General features: G+C 37.0%; 1 protein-coding gene across 10 annotated transcripts in view; it reads right to left on the minus strand.

The window, feature by feature from the left end:
• Positions 1 to 454: 454 nt before the first annotated feature.
• Positions 455 to 15,189, minus strand: part of LOC308704403 (histone-lysine N-methyltransferase ASH1L-like) — a 29,285-nt gene continuing 14,550 nt past the window's right edge. Inside the window, exons 4-17 of one of the 10 annotated variants that reach the window (XM_081388647.1) lie at positions 11,583 to 12,270; positions 11,361 to 11,455; positions 10,112 to 10,185; positions 9,590 to 9,632; positions 8,314 to 8,402; positions 7,822 to 7,924; positions 7,580 to 7,682; positions 7,379 to 7,446; positions 7,039 to 7,206; positions 5,522 to 5,656; positions 5,358 to 5,412; positions 2,628 to 2,742; positions 1,990 to 2,239; positions 455 to 1,716 (exon numbers count right to left, since the gene is read on the minus strand). In XM_081388647.1, coding sequence (XP_081244773.1) covers positions 8,338 to 8,402; positions 9,590 to 9,632; positions 10,112 to 10,185; positions 11,361 to 11,455; positions 11,583 to 12,270 — 965 coding nt within the window. In that variant the 3' untranslated portion in view covers positions 455 to 1,716; positions 1,990 to 2,239; positions 2,628 to 2,742; ... (5 more) ...; positions 7,822 to 7,924; positions 8,314 to 8,337. Of the gene's footprint in view, positions 1,717 to 1,989; positions 2,240 to 2,627; positions 2,743 to 5,357; positions 5,413 to 5,521; positions 5,657 to 7,033; positions 7,207 to 7,378; positions 7,447 to 7,579; positions 7,683 to 7,821; positions 7,925 to 8,194; positions 8,403 to 9,589; positions 9,633 to 10,111; positions 10,186 to 11,360; positions 11,456 to 11,582; positions 12,271 to 15,189 lie in introns of those variants that run through there. The other 9 variants (XM_081388650.1, XM_081388649.1, XM_081388644.1 and 6 more) reach the window with 9 other exon arrangements.

The raw sequence follows: 15,189 nt of genomic DNA on the forward strand, positions 1-15,189 counted from the left end.
AAAGCTCCAAATTAAAAAATTTCTCCACATTTCTTCTACTTAAATGACCTATTTTAAATACACATTCATCTTCCCAGAGGTGAAGTATCCCTTTAATAATTCCAGCACTTCAGACACAATTAGTCATAATATTCCAATAAACTTAAACTTCTTCTCTTTCAATCTCATTTGTGATTACCCTTTGCACATTCCACTGTAGAAATGAATGAATGTGAAAATCAGTCACACCAGAATCTATTCTTATCCCCTGTTATATAACTAGAGGGATGAAATCAAGTCCACTATGTAAAAAGAGACCTGGAAAGAAACTTTATCTACAATTTTCCATCTACTCAGGAGTTCAGTTAAACACTTTTACATTGTGACCTTGCCTTGAAAACAAATGTGAGTATAATGTGTTAATACCATAAAGAGATGATATTTAATGAGAATAATATGATACAATTAGATAATGTAGGTCCACTGACACATTTAATTGCACAAACAAAGCTAAAGGGATCAAATTAAATTTGGGTTATGAAGCACTAATACGTTTATAGACAAATCAAAAGATAAAAATAGATCTGCAGCTCTGCCTATGGGTTTATTAGTCTCTGTAGAGTAATTGGTTACAACTTTCCTCAAGCACTATTATCTATAAACAATAAAACCTATTAAATCTGAAAGCACAATGGTTCAAATATTGACTCACTTTAATTAGTTAACTAATGTAGCTGGTTTAATTCATTTGTTCTGCTTTAAGCTGCTTAATGAGCTTCTAACAACTAATTTCTTAGTTCAGCATAACCATGTACTTTGTTGCATACACAGCGATTATACATTAAGCAATATAAAGTATGTCATGCATAAAGAATACTATGAAAATCTGATATTTTACAGGCACTGAATGTCCTGTTCCAAATCACACATGCATCGAGACACCATCGAAAAAACTATCTATAAAAATATTATTAAAGATAGAGATTATTTACCCACAACAATTTAAGACTGTAAATAGAGTTTCTTGAACCATACTAAAACATAATTTTACTAAATATACATTATTTACAATATACAACGATATAAAACATTTCGGAGTCTCAAAGCTATAAAGATTACTGCCTCAAATCAATATATTACAAAACATCACTAGCACAAGACAGCTCTGCACAGAGTGGTGGTAAATTCCCTTTAAAATATTTTTTTTTCTAAAATGACTTTAAACATACACATTTGCTTACATTAAGGCTGTGTTATTAAACCTTTCATGCATTATTGCTTACTTTATAGTTATAACTCCAACATAAAACTGTAGGCTGTAGACCATAATTCTGCTCACATCCTTCAAAACTGTTCAGTCAGCAGTAGGCAAGTAGTCAGCATCTCGTAGGTATGCTGATGTAGTATGTTGAATGATTTAAAACAGTCTGTGTGTGTTCATTCCTTCGACCCAAACAGCACCACGTCTCGTTGTTTGCATGGTTTCCTGCATCCCGTTCAACATGTGTATGTTCGGTATGCTGTAATATCTCAAAATAAAAGAACTACATGTTGTTCGGGTATATGAAAGGATCTGGGGTCTCAGATGTTGATTTGTTTTATCAAGTCTCCTGTTTCTTCGCTTGACTTTCTTTGCCCTGAGAGAAAGAAAGGCTGAGGAGCTTTCAACTAATCATGTTGTCAAGCATCAGCCGTGTCCATGCTCACAAATGGCATTTCCAGGAGTGCTGTCTTAACCTGCAAAGGACAAAGAATGAGAGAAATAGTAAAGAGCGAGAGCATCTTACAAAGCAAATATAAATCAAGTGAAATGCAATTGTAAAAAAAATTAAATCAGTTGTTCCAAACTGTATTAAAAGCAACAGGTGAATTCACAGCATTATAATATTCAGTATGAAAATTAATATTCACTTTAAGATTTACTCAAAATTACATTTACTAGTGTTACTAAATTATAAGTGTGTGTGTGTGTGTGTGTGTGTGTTTGTGTATGAATGGCAAACCTTTTACCTGTACTGTGCATCTGTGAGTGCAATATACAGCAGGTCTTTGGTATCGGAGAGCATTATCTGCCTTCTGGAAGGCCCATCATGCCTCTGGGTTTGGTCACAGCATCGCCCTGATAGAGGCTTGCTGATGTGTTTTTTGTCACTCACAGGAAACTGCCAGTCTGAGTTAAGGCCTCCCGATGAGCACTGTGGTACACTTCCCTCAGCTGCCTCACGTTACGACCCACCGAGGACTCGCAACCGTAGTATTTCTGAAAGGATTCAAAATATAATGAGAGGATGAGATATTAACAGTGCATCTCTGAACATTATGCTGAGGAAGATTTTAGGCTTGGCTCCAATCTGCAGATATTATGCTTCAATGCATATTATGCATGTCCTTGCCAAACCAGTGAGGCGCTGACTGAAGCTGAAGACACTGAAGCTCAGGATGTTCCAGAGCAACTGTCACTGTAGTAAATGAATGGTGCTGTTCTATGGTAACATTGCAAGGAAAATACTCAGGATGTGTGGCCATAAAAATCTATTCTGTTCGGAATTTTGTTTGATGGTCAGTATGAGGTATGACCTAGGCAGACCCATGACAGGTGCAGAACAACATCAAACAGTGTGAGTCCATCAATACTGTGTGAAACTGACCTCAGCGCAGTGGAACACCTTCAGCATGTCTGAATGAAAGGTGTCCAGACTCTCATAGTGGCCTGAGAGGAGCTGCCTCTGCAACATACTAAGATCAACAGGAGCTGAGCCTGACCTGGAAGAGAAAACACACAAATTAAATTAATTTTTCCCCAACAAATATTAAAAACTACATGAAATCAAAATGGGAGGTTTGTGATTTTAGTCCTTGTCTGGTAGCTTTGAGGCCATCTATATTCTAGTGTACTGACTGAAATGTTGTACTCTATGTTGTACTGTACAAATTGCTGTCCGATAAAATGCTCTGTAGAGCGAGTACATCCCCTGCCGCCACATTATACATGCTCTACCATTCAAGTCTGTAAGATTTTTGAAAGAAAGTATTTTATGCAGCAAGTAAGCATTGTTCAAAAGTGACACTTAAGACATTTACAATGTTACAACATATTTATATTTCAAATAAATTCTATAAACTTCCTATTCATCAAAGAATCTTGAAAAAAAAATGCATAATGGTTTACACCAAAATATTTAGCAGCACAACTGAATGTAGATAATAATAAGAATAAATGTTTCTTGAGCTCCAAATCAGCATATTAGAATGATTTCTTAAGGAAAAAGCTAATTTTAAATTGTTATAATTTGTCACAATATTACGTTTTTTACTGTATTTTTTATCAAATAAATGCAGACTTGGTGATCGTCGTAAGACTTTCGTACCGACCCCAAACTTTTGCGCAGTAGTATACCATGTACAGTCTCCGACTAGCAATAGCAAGGAGCAAATCAAAGTTCACTGCTGTGTTTGGTTGCACCAACTGACTGAAATGACAGAATTTTCAGTCAAGGATCTGTGTTAGGCCCCCTGCTATTCTCAATATATATGCTGCGTCTTGGTAATATTATAAGAAAACATGGAATTAATTTCCACTGTTATGCTGATGACACTCAATTATATATTTCATCACGACCAGATACTTTATCCACTACAGTAAAAGACCTGGGTGTTATACTAGATCGCAACTTGTCTTTCGAAAATCATATTTCATATGTTACAAGAACAGCCTTTTTCCACCTTAGAAACATTGCTAAGCTACGTAATATGCTATCTGTTTCTGATGCAGAAAAGTTAGTTCATGCATTCATGACCTCGAGACTAGATTACTGTAATGCTTAATTAGCTGGTTGTCCTGCATCCTCAATAAACAAGCTACAGTTAGTCCAAAATGCAGCTGCTAGAGTTCTTACTAGGTCAAGAAAATATGATCATATAACAACAATTTTATCATGTCTATACTGGTTACCTATTAAGTTCCGTATCAATTACAAAGTATTACTAATGACCTATAAAGCCCTAAATGGTTTAGCTCCTGGGTATTTAACAGAACTTCTATCGCCCTACAATCCATCACGCTCTTTAAGATCACTAAATTCGAGGCTTCTGGTCATTCCGAGGATATCTAAGTCCACTAAAGGAGGGAGGGCATTTTCACATTTAGCTCCTAAACTCTGGAATGGCCTTCCTGATATTGTTCGAGGCTCAGACTCTCTGTCCCAGTTTAAAACTAGATTAAAGACGCATCTCTTTAGCCAATCATTCACATAATACTTACCTTTTATACTACAGTTGAATCAGATTGAATGCATTAATATTATGAACAGCAGCTACGCTAATTATTTCCCATCTGCTTTTCTGTTGTTATCTCGGGACGCTAGTCGTCAGCTCCAGTTTGTATCCAGCCTCTCATGGAAACTTCAGATGCCCCAACACCCGTGAAGAGACGACTCGACGCCAGTGAAGAGACGACTCGACGCCGTCGATATGTTATGCCCTAAATTAATACTTGATTAACTAACTGTATTTTTCTATGTACATTTCTGAAATGCACTTTCTGTAAAGCTGCTTTGAAACAATATGTATTGTGAAAAGAGCTATACAAATAAATTTGAATTGAATTGAATTGAAATTTTCAGTTTTGGGTGAAGTATTTTTTTAAGATGGAGACATGTCAAGGTGAATGTCCTCTAAAAATGTAATTAGTCACACCAGGTGCCAAACCATTCCCCAATCAGAGGCAGGCATTTCATAAAACCAGACAACCTCCTTCCATGCTATATTTTAACTTCACAGTTCTGTTATGATAATAGAAATCCTATTATGGAAGTCTCCTACAATAGCTTTACATGCATTCAAGGAAAAAAATTAAAATAATTGTCACAGTGTCTAAAACAGTTTGATCAAGGATTCGGTCTCTCAAAACCCCTCCTTTCTGAGAGCCTACTCTGCTCTGATTGGTCAGATGACCCAGTCATGTTTTTGGTCTACCGCTTACAGTGTGTGTCGAAAACAAAACGGCAATTATCATTATCATTTAAAGAGACATGCACTGAAACGGGTCGCTGTGACCAGAGCTGTTTTTGAGGAGGTAAAAAGGGTGTTGTTTTACACAACCATTGAGGAATTTTAACCAACTATGTTACAAACTTTGCATGAAGACCCTAAAGAATCATAGCAACTTGTGGAAAATGGGCATCCGATGACCCCTTTAATAACTATCATCACCACACCACCGCTTTAAGAGCATTCTGTAATCTACTGTTGCTGTCAGTGGAAAGAGGATTCAACTCCCAGATTCCCTGATTCTCTAATCATCTGGAGACTGTGAAGAGAACAGCAGAGAGTCGCTGAGCAAACAACACTTGCGAGTGGAAAAGCACACACACACAAACCTCTTTCTGGAGCACAGGTTCAGCAGAGGAGCGGCGAGGGACTGTCCAGATGACCCTAAAAAACACAAATGACAGAAAGAGTGATCAGCTGTGCTGGTCTTCACACTGAGCCTCTGTCTCAGGCGTTTGCGACACGTCTCTATTAATAAAATCAGCAGACGTACCCTTGTGACTGACAATGACGTCATAGATCTCCTGGAGTGTTTGCGTGAGGTTTCTCCTCCGTACACTTCTCCCCTCCTCATCTCCCTCGCCGCCGAGTCTGTTTTCAGTTGTGCTCGAGTGAGTCAGGTGCTGGTCTGTAATGTGCAGAACACACATCCTCTTACACATACAGAATATAGTCTTATTATTACACATACATGATACACAGCACACTTGAAAAACGTGCACAGACTATTCAATGCACATTCAGCAATGGACTGCAATCTGAAGACTCTCACAGTCTGTCATCTTTATTTTAAGTGCAATAATCGGAATGCACTTAAATACACTTTTTCCATGAACTCAACGGGACAGGGTAGCCTGTACGTGCCAGTTGCGCAAGCCATTAACCACATGTCCTCTTCTGCCCTTTTGACTAATGCGGAGTGGAAATAGGATTGAGGTGGTTTTGGGAGCTGGTCCAGAGCTACGGCCCACAGAGCATGAAGGAGGAGGAGGAATAGCTGATGCCATGTTCTTCATCAAGAAACTGCCTCCGGTCAAAAAAAGCGCTAGAAACGGAGTGTCCCACTTAATTTAAGTGTCTTTTGTAGCACCAGTACATACGCTTAGGTCAAGGTGAGGTTTGCTGGCAAACCAATTCACTTCAGCTACACACTTAGAATGTATAATATTAGAGTCATATCATGAGGGATCAACACTCAAAACTTCAAAAAGGAACAGTTACACTGAAATGGCTTTCATACTTCCACAACTCAAATACATTCGAACACAAACCAAATACATTTGAAAACTCATTGAAAAGACGCCCATCCAGCGGTAAAAAACCCTGTACGAATGGACATGACTTTTTATCTATTTGGTATTCAGAAACTTGGCCCATATTAAGAAAAAATCTGAATAGATACTTTTTTCTTCTAGATACTTTTTTAAAGAAAGTCTCTGATACCTGATAATAGTTTGAGTAAAATTTCAGTTTAGTGATGCTGACACTTTTAATTTATTTGCCTTTTATTGCTTTGATATTATATTATCTGCAAATACAGTTTTTTAAACATAGACTTTTAAGGTACAAAAATACACTACAAGTGCACATTCAATACAAATAAGCACACTTTTTCACAAGAGGGAACTATGTTGGACTTGACAGCAAACCTGCAGCTTGTGAGTAAAAGCACATCAACACACTGTGTCATTTCTCATGTGAAGATGACAGTCTAAAAGGCACAACAGCCTGCATAATTAAGATAAGAGTCAAAGTGGATGGAAAATTGTCATAAAATGTAAATAAATGATGACATAATATTTTTTAGGCAATATACCCCTTTAACAGCTGAGAGCAATTTGACAACACGCACACACACACACACACACACACACACACACACACACACACACACACACGCACACGCACACACACACACACACACACACACACACACACACACACACACACACACACACACACACACACACACACACACTTTACAGCTATACACACACTGCTGGACCTGACTTAGTGCTGGAGTCTTCCAGATCCCCTTTCTGACTTTGGCTGCTCCCTCCATCTTCTTTGTTTTCATTCTCTCGCTTCGTCACGTCCTCCCTCAGGAGCAATGCCTGTCTGTCTCTCATTTTTTCATAGTTTCTCACCAGAAAAATGCCATGTTCCAAGACGAAACTCCTATCAGGGGAATAAGAGCAATCACAGATGTATGAACAAACATAAGAAGTACAAGACAGTGAGAAATGTGAGTGTGCAAGTAAGAGGAGAGCATAAAACGATCCATAAAACAAAAAAGGAATGTGAGGAAAGGGTAGAAATCTTGTTATTTGTTATCACTGTGTGTTCTTGCCTCTCCTCATAAGACAAGGGCATCATCAGGAGAGGGGAGGGGACATTTTCAGCATCATTGCCTTTCTCCTGCAAATAAAGTCATTCGCAATGTGACCCAACTGACCATGCACTTTAAACTAATTCACAATGATGAAGACACATTCAGGCATGACGTAATGGAACAGGAGTAATGGAGAAGTGAAGCTTTATCTGAATATACCTGCTGTTCGAATGGGTCAGATTGATTGGGAAGCTTATTATCCGTGTCTGTTTCACTGATTTCTTCTCCGACGTCTTCTGTAGTTGGTCTACAGCTGACATTTCTATGATTAAGAAAAAAGGTTCAGACAAACAAATTGAAACCAAGTGTAAAAAACAGCCTAAAAGAAATTCACTCCACTTTAAATTCAACAATAGATGTTTTGCCTGCGAATGTGCTTGTGTATGTGTGTGTTTATTTACCTATTAAGGCTGTCAGAAACGCAGTCACGAGTCACACTGTGCTTATGAGGTTTACAGAAACTGTCTTCGGTCTGAGTGTGAGATTTTACATCAAAAGACCCATCTCAAAAAGACAAAGAAGAAAATGTTTACACAGTATTCACTGATTTTAAAGACTTAATTCAGAGAACAAAGCCATTTTAAAGGGGTGGTTGATTATGATTTCACTTTTCTAACTTTAGTTAGTGTGTGATGTTGCTGTTTGAGCATAAACAACATCTGCAAAGTTACGACGCTTAAAGTTCAAAGCAAAGGAAGAAATAGCCTTTTAAGGACTACAACAAAAGGCTGGTAGGGACTACACGAGCTTCCTCCCAGGTTAGTGACATCACAAACCCTAAAATTTACATGAACCCCGCCCCGGGAACGCGATTTATAGATTATCATGACAGAATATGCTAATCAATGACTAGAAGATAACTACACATAAGCTACATAAATTCATCAACTAACCATTCAGAAATGTCCTGTTGCATTCTACATGTTGTCACTTCTTCTTGAGTCTCTCCATCTTTCTCTGACTCCGGTTTGAACATAAAAGGCTAAAGGTTTGTGAAAGTTTCAGTGCATGTCTGTGTGAGGTAAACGAAGCAGCTAAGAACGAGCTCTTGAAGCTCCGCCCTCTGTGCCGGTAGCAGCAGCTCATTTGCATTTAAAGGGACAGACACAAAAACAGTGCGACAGTGACAATTTTAACCTGCTATATAAAAATATCTGTGGGGTATTTTGAGCTAAAACTTCACATACACACTCTGGGGACATCAAATACTTACTTTACATCTTGTGCAAAGGGGCATTATACCCCCCTTTAAATAAAATATTACACAGTAGTCAGTGACAGTCTTCAAATTTGATTGGCCAAGTGGCGGATGTTTGTTGATTGGTTGTTTGTGTTTGCAGTGTTACAGAACTATGGAAGCCCATTTCCATCACATAAGAAAAAACAACCCATACTTTTGTAAATCATAATCATGACATAAAAAGTACAAACTATGAGACACTAAGCCATAATTATGAAATAAAAGGTGCATTAATGAGATACTGAGTCATAATTAAGACATAAAATTAAAAAAAGTCAAGATGAGATAGTCAAAATTGACAAACATTTTTTTTGTCATAATTTGACAAAAGTTGATATTATGAATGAAAAATATATTTAAATCACATAAAATATTTTGAATAATGAGAAGTGAAAATTATGAGATATATGTTAAAATTATGACAAAAGGTAAAAGATTATGAGATAAAAAGTCATAATAATGGGATAAAAACTTTCGCATAATTTTGACTTTTGATTTTGAGTTTCTTTTTGAGTCATTATGATGACTGTCAGAATATTGTCTTTTTATACCATAACAATCTTTATGCCATAAATGTTATTTGTTTTGTTATCATTTTGACTTGTCATAATGACTTCTTATCTACTAATTTCAAATTTTGATGTCATCATTTTCTTTTTATCTTGTATTAATGACTTGATATGTCATAAATTTGACTTTTTACTTTGTATATCATAATTTCGACTTAAGTCATAATTATGAAATTCATCTCATAATTATGATTTACCACTGCATGATATTTTTTTTCTTATGTGGTACAAATGGGCTTCCATACAGATCACAGTATGTGAGCAGAAACTGATAATGTTTAGTTATTTAGGTAAATTTAGGCCTCCTTACCTACATACACACACAACGACACATACAAATTAGCAGGTAAGCCTACTCACTGGATGGGGCTGTCTTCCGTGGGGTCTTCGACTTTTTAGGACGCTGTATTGGAACAGATTGCGTCACAATTATAGTATGACAGTGATAAAAAAAAACTATATTTAAAAGGACAGTTGACCCAAAAATTACACTTTTCATCATTTACTCATCCTAATGTCATTCGAAACCCTTAAGAACCAATGACCCATGGCATCATTGGTTCTCATGTGTCTTGTTACCAATTGTGAGGCACCATTTTTTGATGTGCAGATGTGTGAATAAGATTTGAGATCTACAGTCAAGGATTTTAAGCAAATAATGACTTAAAGTTCCTCAAAAAAAACTATTGAACGGCTTGGAATGTAGAGCACAAGTCATATGGGGCTTTTGTCGATTTAGTCTAATTAAGAAAAAGAAGTTTCACAAAATTCCCTCCTTTTCTGTTCCAGAATAAAGACATACGGGTTTGCAATGACACAAGGGCTAACAAAGGATGACAGACCATTCATGTTTTATGTTTTTCAAACTAATAAAAAAAATACCTTTTTGTGTGCACAGAGTTGATATATGTCATGGGGCAACTGAAAGTCAATCCGTTTCAACCTCAGATACTTTCCTGTTACACACACAAAAACACACACACACAAACACACACACACACACACACACACACACACACACACACACACACACACACACACACACGCAAACACACAGGGGTTATGAATGTATCATTGAGATTCAGTCACCACGGTAATGTCTTTATCGCTCTCTCTCGCACAGGTGTAAGAATGAAGTTTACAATAACGTATGACATATATTTTGAATATGAATATAGAATGGTTGAAAATTACTGAGGAGATTGTTCAAAAGTTTGGGGTTGGTACATTTTTTTTATGTTTTGAAAGAAGTCTCTTAAGTTCACCAAGGCTGCATTTATTTGATCAAAAATACAGTAAAAATAGTAATATTGTGAAATATTATTACAACTTAAAATAAGTGTTTTCTATTTTAATATATTTAAAAATGTAATTTATTCTGTGATGGCTAAAATGAATTTTCAGCATCATTACTCCAGTCTTCAGTGTCACATGATCCTTCAGAAATTATAAAAATATGCTGATTTGGTGCTCAAGAAACATTTCTTATTATTATCAATGTTGAAAAAAAGTTGTGATGCACAATTTTTTTGTGAAAACAATGATCTTTTCTTTAGGAATCTTTGATGACAATAATGTGCATTTTAATATTTTGAAAAATATGTTTGTAATTTTATTAATAATTTGTTTTAAATGGTTTACATTACACAAAAAACTCAAGAGTACATGCATGGGCCCTTAATTTATGAATTGTATTATGACAATGGCTTGGCCCATTAATAAAAATTAGGTAAAGTCAAACATTGTACAGAAAAGTCAATAATTGTACAGTCAAACCAAATATTAATTAGACATAGACTAGTTGTTATAATGAGCGAGCAAAGTTGACGTCTCTAACCTCTGGGGAATCGCCTGTTTAACAAATGCATGCAGTTTTGTTTCTTTAACCGCCAGAGGGCCAAAAGTTACATAGTGTACCTTTATTTATTATTCATTCAACCAGCCTGCCAGTGGCATTTCATAACTTGTGTGTCTGAACCAAGAGCTCTTGATTCTTTCATTCAATTCAAATTAAGTATGGATTTAATTCCAGCTCATTATAGACTGACAGAAATCATTTCTAACTTTCAGTTCAACTTTCATAGTGACCTCCAAATGACCCCATTAAACTCACACACATACACAAACTTACCTACGTGTATAGGTGCAGGAAGCAGGCCGTGCTCATGTTCTTCGGGGTCATACTCAAGGCAGTCTGTGTGAACTGAAGAGGACAGACTCATCGGGCTGTGCAGAATAAACAAAGAGACAGACGATTTGTCAAGCTCTTTGTAGAGAGCTCTGTAAATGAAGGCTGCATTTAAACAAATATTCATAAGACTTGTTTATAAATACATAATGAGAGTTCACTCACTTCTCGCTTTTATACACATTCGAGTAAAGCCCCGCCAACTCGTATTTCTTTTCAGGTGGCACAGCAGACCTCTTCTCTGATTGGCTGTTTACTGACTGTGATGGGTTCTGGGAAGGTGAGGATGTGTCAGTGTGCGAATGTGAGGGCTCTGGGCTCAGAGCTACATCTTTTCCTTCATCTACCTGCCCTTCGTTGCTTCTAGCTTCATCTCTTTTTTTCCTTCTTTTCCTTTTCTCATGTTGAGCCATGGCATCAATCGCATTGAGCACTGTGTACTCGTCTCTTTCACCTTTCTTCCGTTTTGCAGGACTCTCGGACACTTCGTGATGTAAAGGTGTGTCCAGTAGAGGTGGAAAAAAACACGGCGCTGGGTTTTTCCTTGGTCGACCTGGTCCCCTCCTCTTCACCTCGCTTCCTGTGACCTCTTGACCTTTGGGAATCTTTTTCCTGAGAGGCTTTTTGGCATGTTTGAATGGACACTTTTTCTGTGTTGTGTTTTTAGAATTATTTAAATGAGACAAGCTGTTTTTGGTAGCAGAATAAGAGGGGAAAAGCCTGATATCATTGGTCTGAAAGTGTGTTTTGCTGGCTCTTTTCTCTCTTCCTCCTCCCTCTGGTCCTTCATTAAGAGATGGACTAGCATGTGGATAGTGCTCACTGAAGAGTGAACCGCCAGGCTGGAAGCTCTCTGAAAGAAAAGAGTAAAGATGGGAAATTTACTAATGAATTGCAACCACTGATGTCGTTTTTAAATTGCACACTCTGGTGAAACAACGCAGTGAAAGTAATACCCAAATGACCAAAAAAGCTGTGCTGAGCTTAACTTCCATGATGCAATTCCCCATGATTGCTGGTCAGTTCTGGGTGCCAAGATGTGAAGGATGCAGCACACAACAATCTGGCATATAGATTGCAGTGTGCTGCAGCACATCACCCCCCTACTGTGATTCTGGTACCTGAATTGGCTCTTTATTGCTGGCAGAATTTCATGAATAAAACAAAATCTGAAATTAGCTTCTTTTAATTTGAAAGGAGATGTCTGTGCTGAAAAGAAAATCATTAAAATAAACACAATAAGTGTCTGGTCAAAATGAATTGTTGGTGGCAAGTGAATAAAGGCCTGTTCACACCATAAAGAGAACTATAACGATAAGGTTTATTATAAGCATGTGCAGCAGTAATGTTGCCTGCCGCTTTAAATGCTCAAATTCTTTAAAGTTGGGTGGATTCTGATTGACTGTCAATATTTGTTTCGTTCATCGGCTAGAATTTATTTTTTATTTTTTCTAAAAGTGATTCCAACCATATTGTTTCTCTGTCATTGTGCCATTGTCAGCTGTAGTGTGGACTAGAATATTATAATAACTAGTAAGACTTTATAGTTATTGTCATCGACATTGTCCTTGGTACTTTTTTTTACTATTGGGCAAATGGAAATATCTTGTGAGCAACTTATGCTTGAGTCTTACAGTGTACGCATAAATATACACATATTAAGATACATAAAACTGTAACCAGACATTATAAATAAAACAAAATAACAATCTGAATACGATGTTTATCTTTATTTTTTATTTTGTAAATGTCAAGGGTTATGAAGCGTAAAGGGGACAACCACAATTTGGGAGGTAAAATGATATTTCCATTGCAATACCATGCAAGATAGTTTGAACAACCTTGGACATTGTCTTAGCACTGCCTACACAGGAACTGTAATTACAATTATGCCACAATGATTACAATTACTGTTGGTACAAATGACAATTACAGTGAGGGAATGAAAGGAAGTAAAGTTTCTTTCCTGTTACTGAAGATGACAGAGTCATCATTAATTATCATTCTATTTAAACCAATACTGAAACACTGAGAACCGGTGAGACGGCATGGTTTAGATAAGCACTATTGCAAATGTTTTTGAGAACTACTGTAATCCTGACCATGGGAATTATACTGCCCATATTTACTCCTTTAATGCAAATTCCTCTACTTTCCTCTACCAGTACAACTGGTTTACTGTTTACTGTACAACTAAATCAATTTCACAAAGCTCCACTGGAGTGCATTCCACAGCGAGCCATACCCTGTGTCCCCAGCACAGCGATTGTGAGATGAAGACAGGGTGTGTGCTTGAACAGACTTTACTAGAGTGATAAAATAACACATTTGACAGCATATAAAGACACGCAGTGAGGATAAAGGCTGCATAACATCACATTCCTGTTATCTCTCTAAAACCTCTCTGAGAGATGGAAAAGAAGGAATAAGGTGAGAAAGAGAAAGGGGGGGGGGGGAGAAAATGGCCTATGTACTTGTTTTCTCAACCATCTACAAAGGAGCTATTTCTAGTCTCTGGATGACAGCCAAACCTAGATAAAAAAATAAAAAATAAAATAAAAAATCCACCTCTGAATGAATGTCTGAGGACACATTACCATCTGATATATCAGATATACTCAGTATTAATAAAATTTTTAGGCAGAGTAAATACACAAGAGTGCCATTTTTAGGGCACATCTGGCTCTGATTACAAAACGTGTTATTGCCATATATTCGCTTTCGCTTACAAAAACATTCCTTCCTTTCCCCTATTCTTTCTGTCAATCACTTTCACATTTCACTTGTAGATTTCCATACTCAGATTTCATCCTTTCCACTAGCATCACCAAATTTCCTTACCGCTGCTGAATGCCTGCTCTTTCTCTTTCACCCTTTCCAAATCAAACAGACTGTTTTGGCCACAGGCTGACAGAAGGTCTATGGCAGAGTCTTAAATGGAAATTCTTTGGCAGGAACATGACAGAATAAGCATATAATTCAAAATGGTTAAATGTATAGCAGAAATCTGGGTGGTTCCCTTTTACAGAAATACTTAAATGTCAAGTATTAAGATTAAAGCGTGTGTTTACATAAAAATAAGCACTTTCATACCTCACTGAAATGTAAAAGCAGTTTTGATTCCCTATTTGAATCAGCATGACAGAAAAAGAACCAATGCTGCTTAGACTAAGAAAATCCCTGTAGTACTTTAGTTTAAGCATGTATATCCACAAAATGACTGTTTTGATTTTGTGTGCAACAACAGTAAAGCGGTTCTAATGAGGGATTTCATTACAGAGAACCCAAACCCTAAAGCTAAGATTATTATTGCGGAAATGTTAACACTACTCTTTTATTTCCTTGTAAGAACTGGTATTTCATTGAGGAAATCAGGAAACATTTGTTATTTGTTTAGAAAAAGGTATCATTGCAGGAGTGGCATGTGGTGGACTTTTGAAATGAGAAGGAAAATCCCCCTATCTGGGTTTGGGTTTTTAGTTCATGTTCCAGATTCATTTTCCATTGATGACTTCTGTGTAATAGGCATATAAACTTAAGGATTATCAACGAGCAATCAGTAACATAATACTTGTTACTCACAGATTATCATTTCAAGTTCATTTTGATTCAGTCGTGACTGAAAGTGGAGATGTCCAAGTAAATGAGATGTTAACCTTGTCATTAGTGAGTTTGACACATTAGTTTGATTCACAGACTGGATGCGAACATGATAGGCGGGGCACTACCACATAGAAAGGGCAATTAAAGGCAGGTTAGGTGATTTGTTCCA

This window comes from Scardinius erythrophthalmus, assembly GCF_964197995.2.
Source record: "Scardinius erythrophthalmus genome assembly, chromosome: 16".
Classification (NCBI taxonomy): Eukaryota; Metazoa; Chordata; class Actinopteri; order Cypriniformes; family Leuciscidae; genus Scardinius; species Scardinius erythrophthalmus.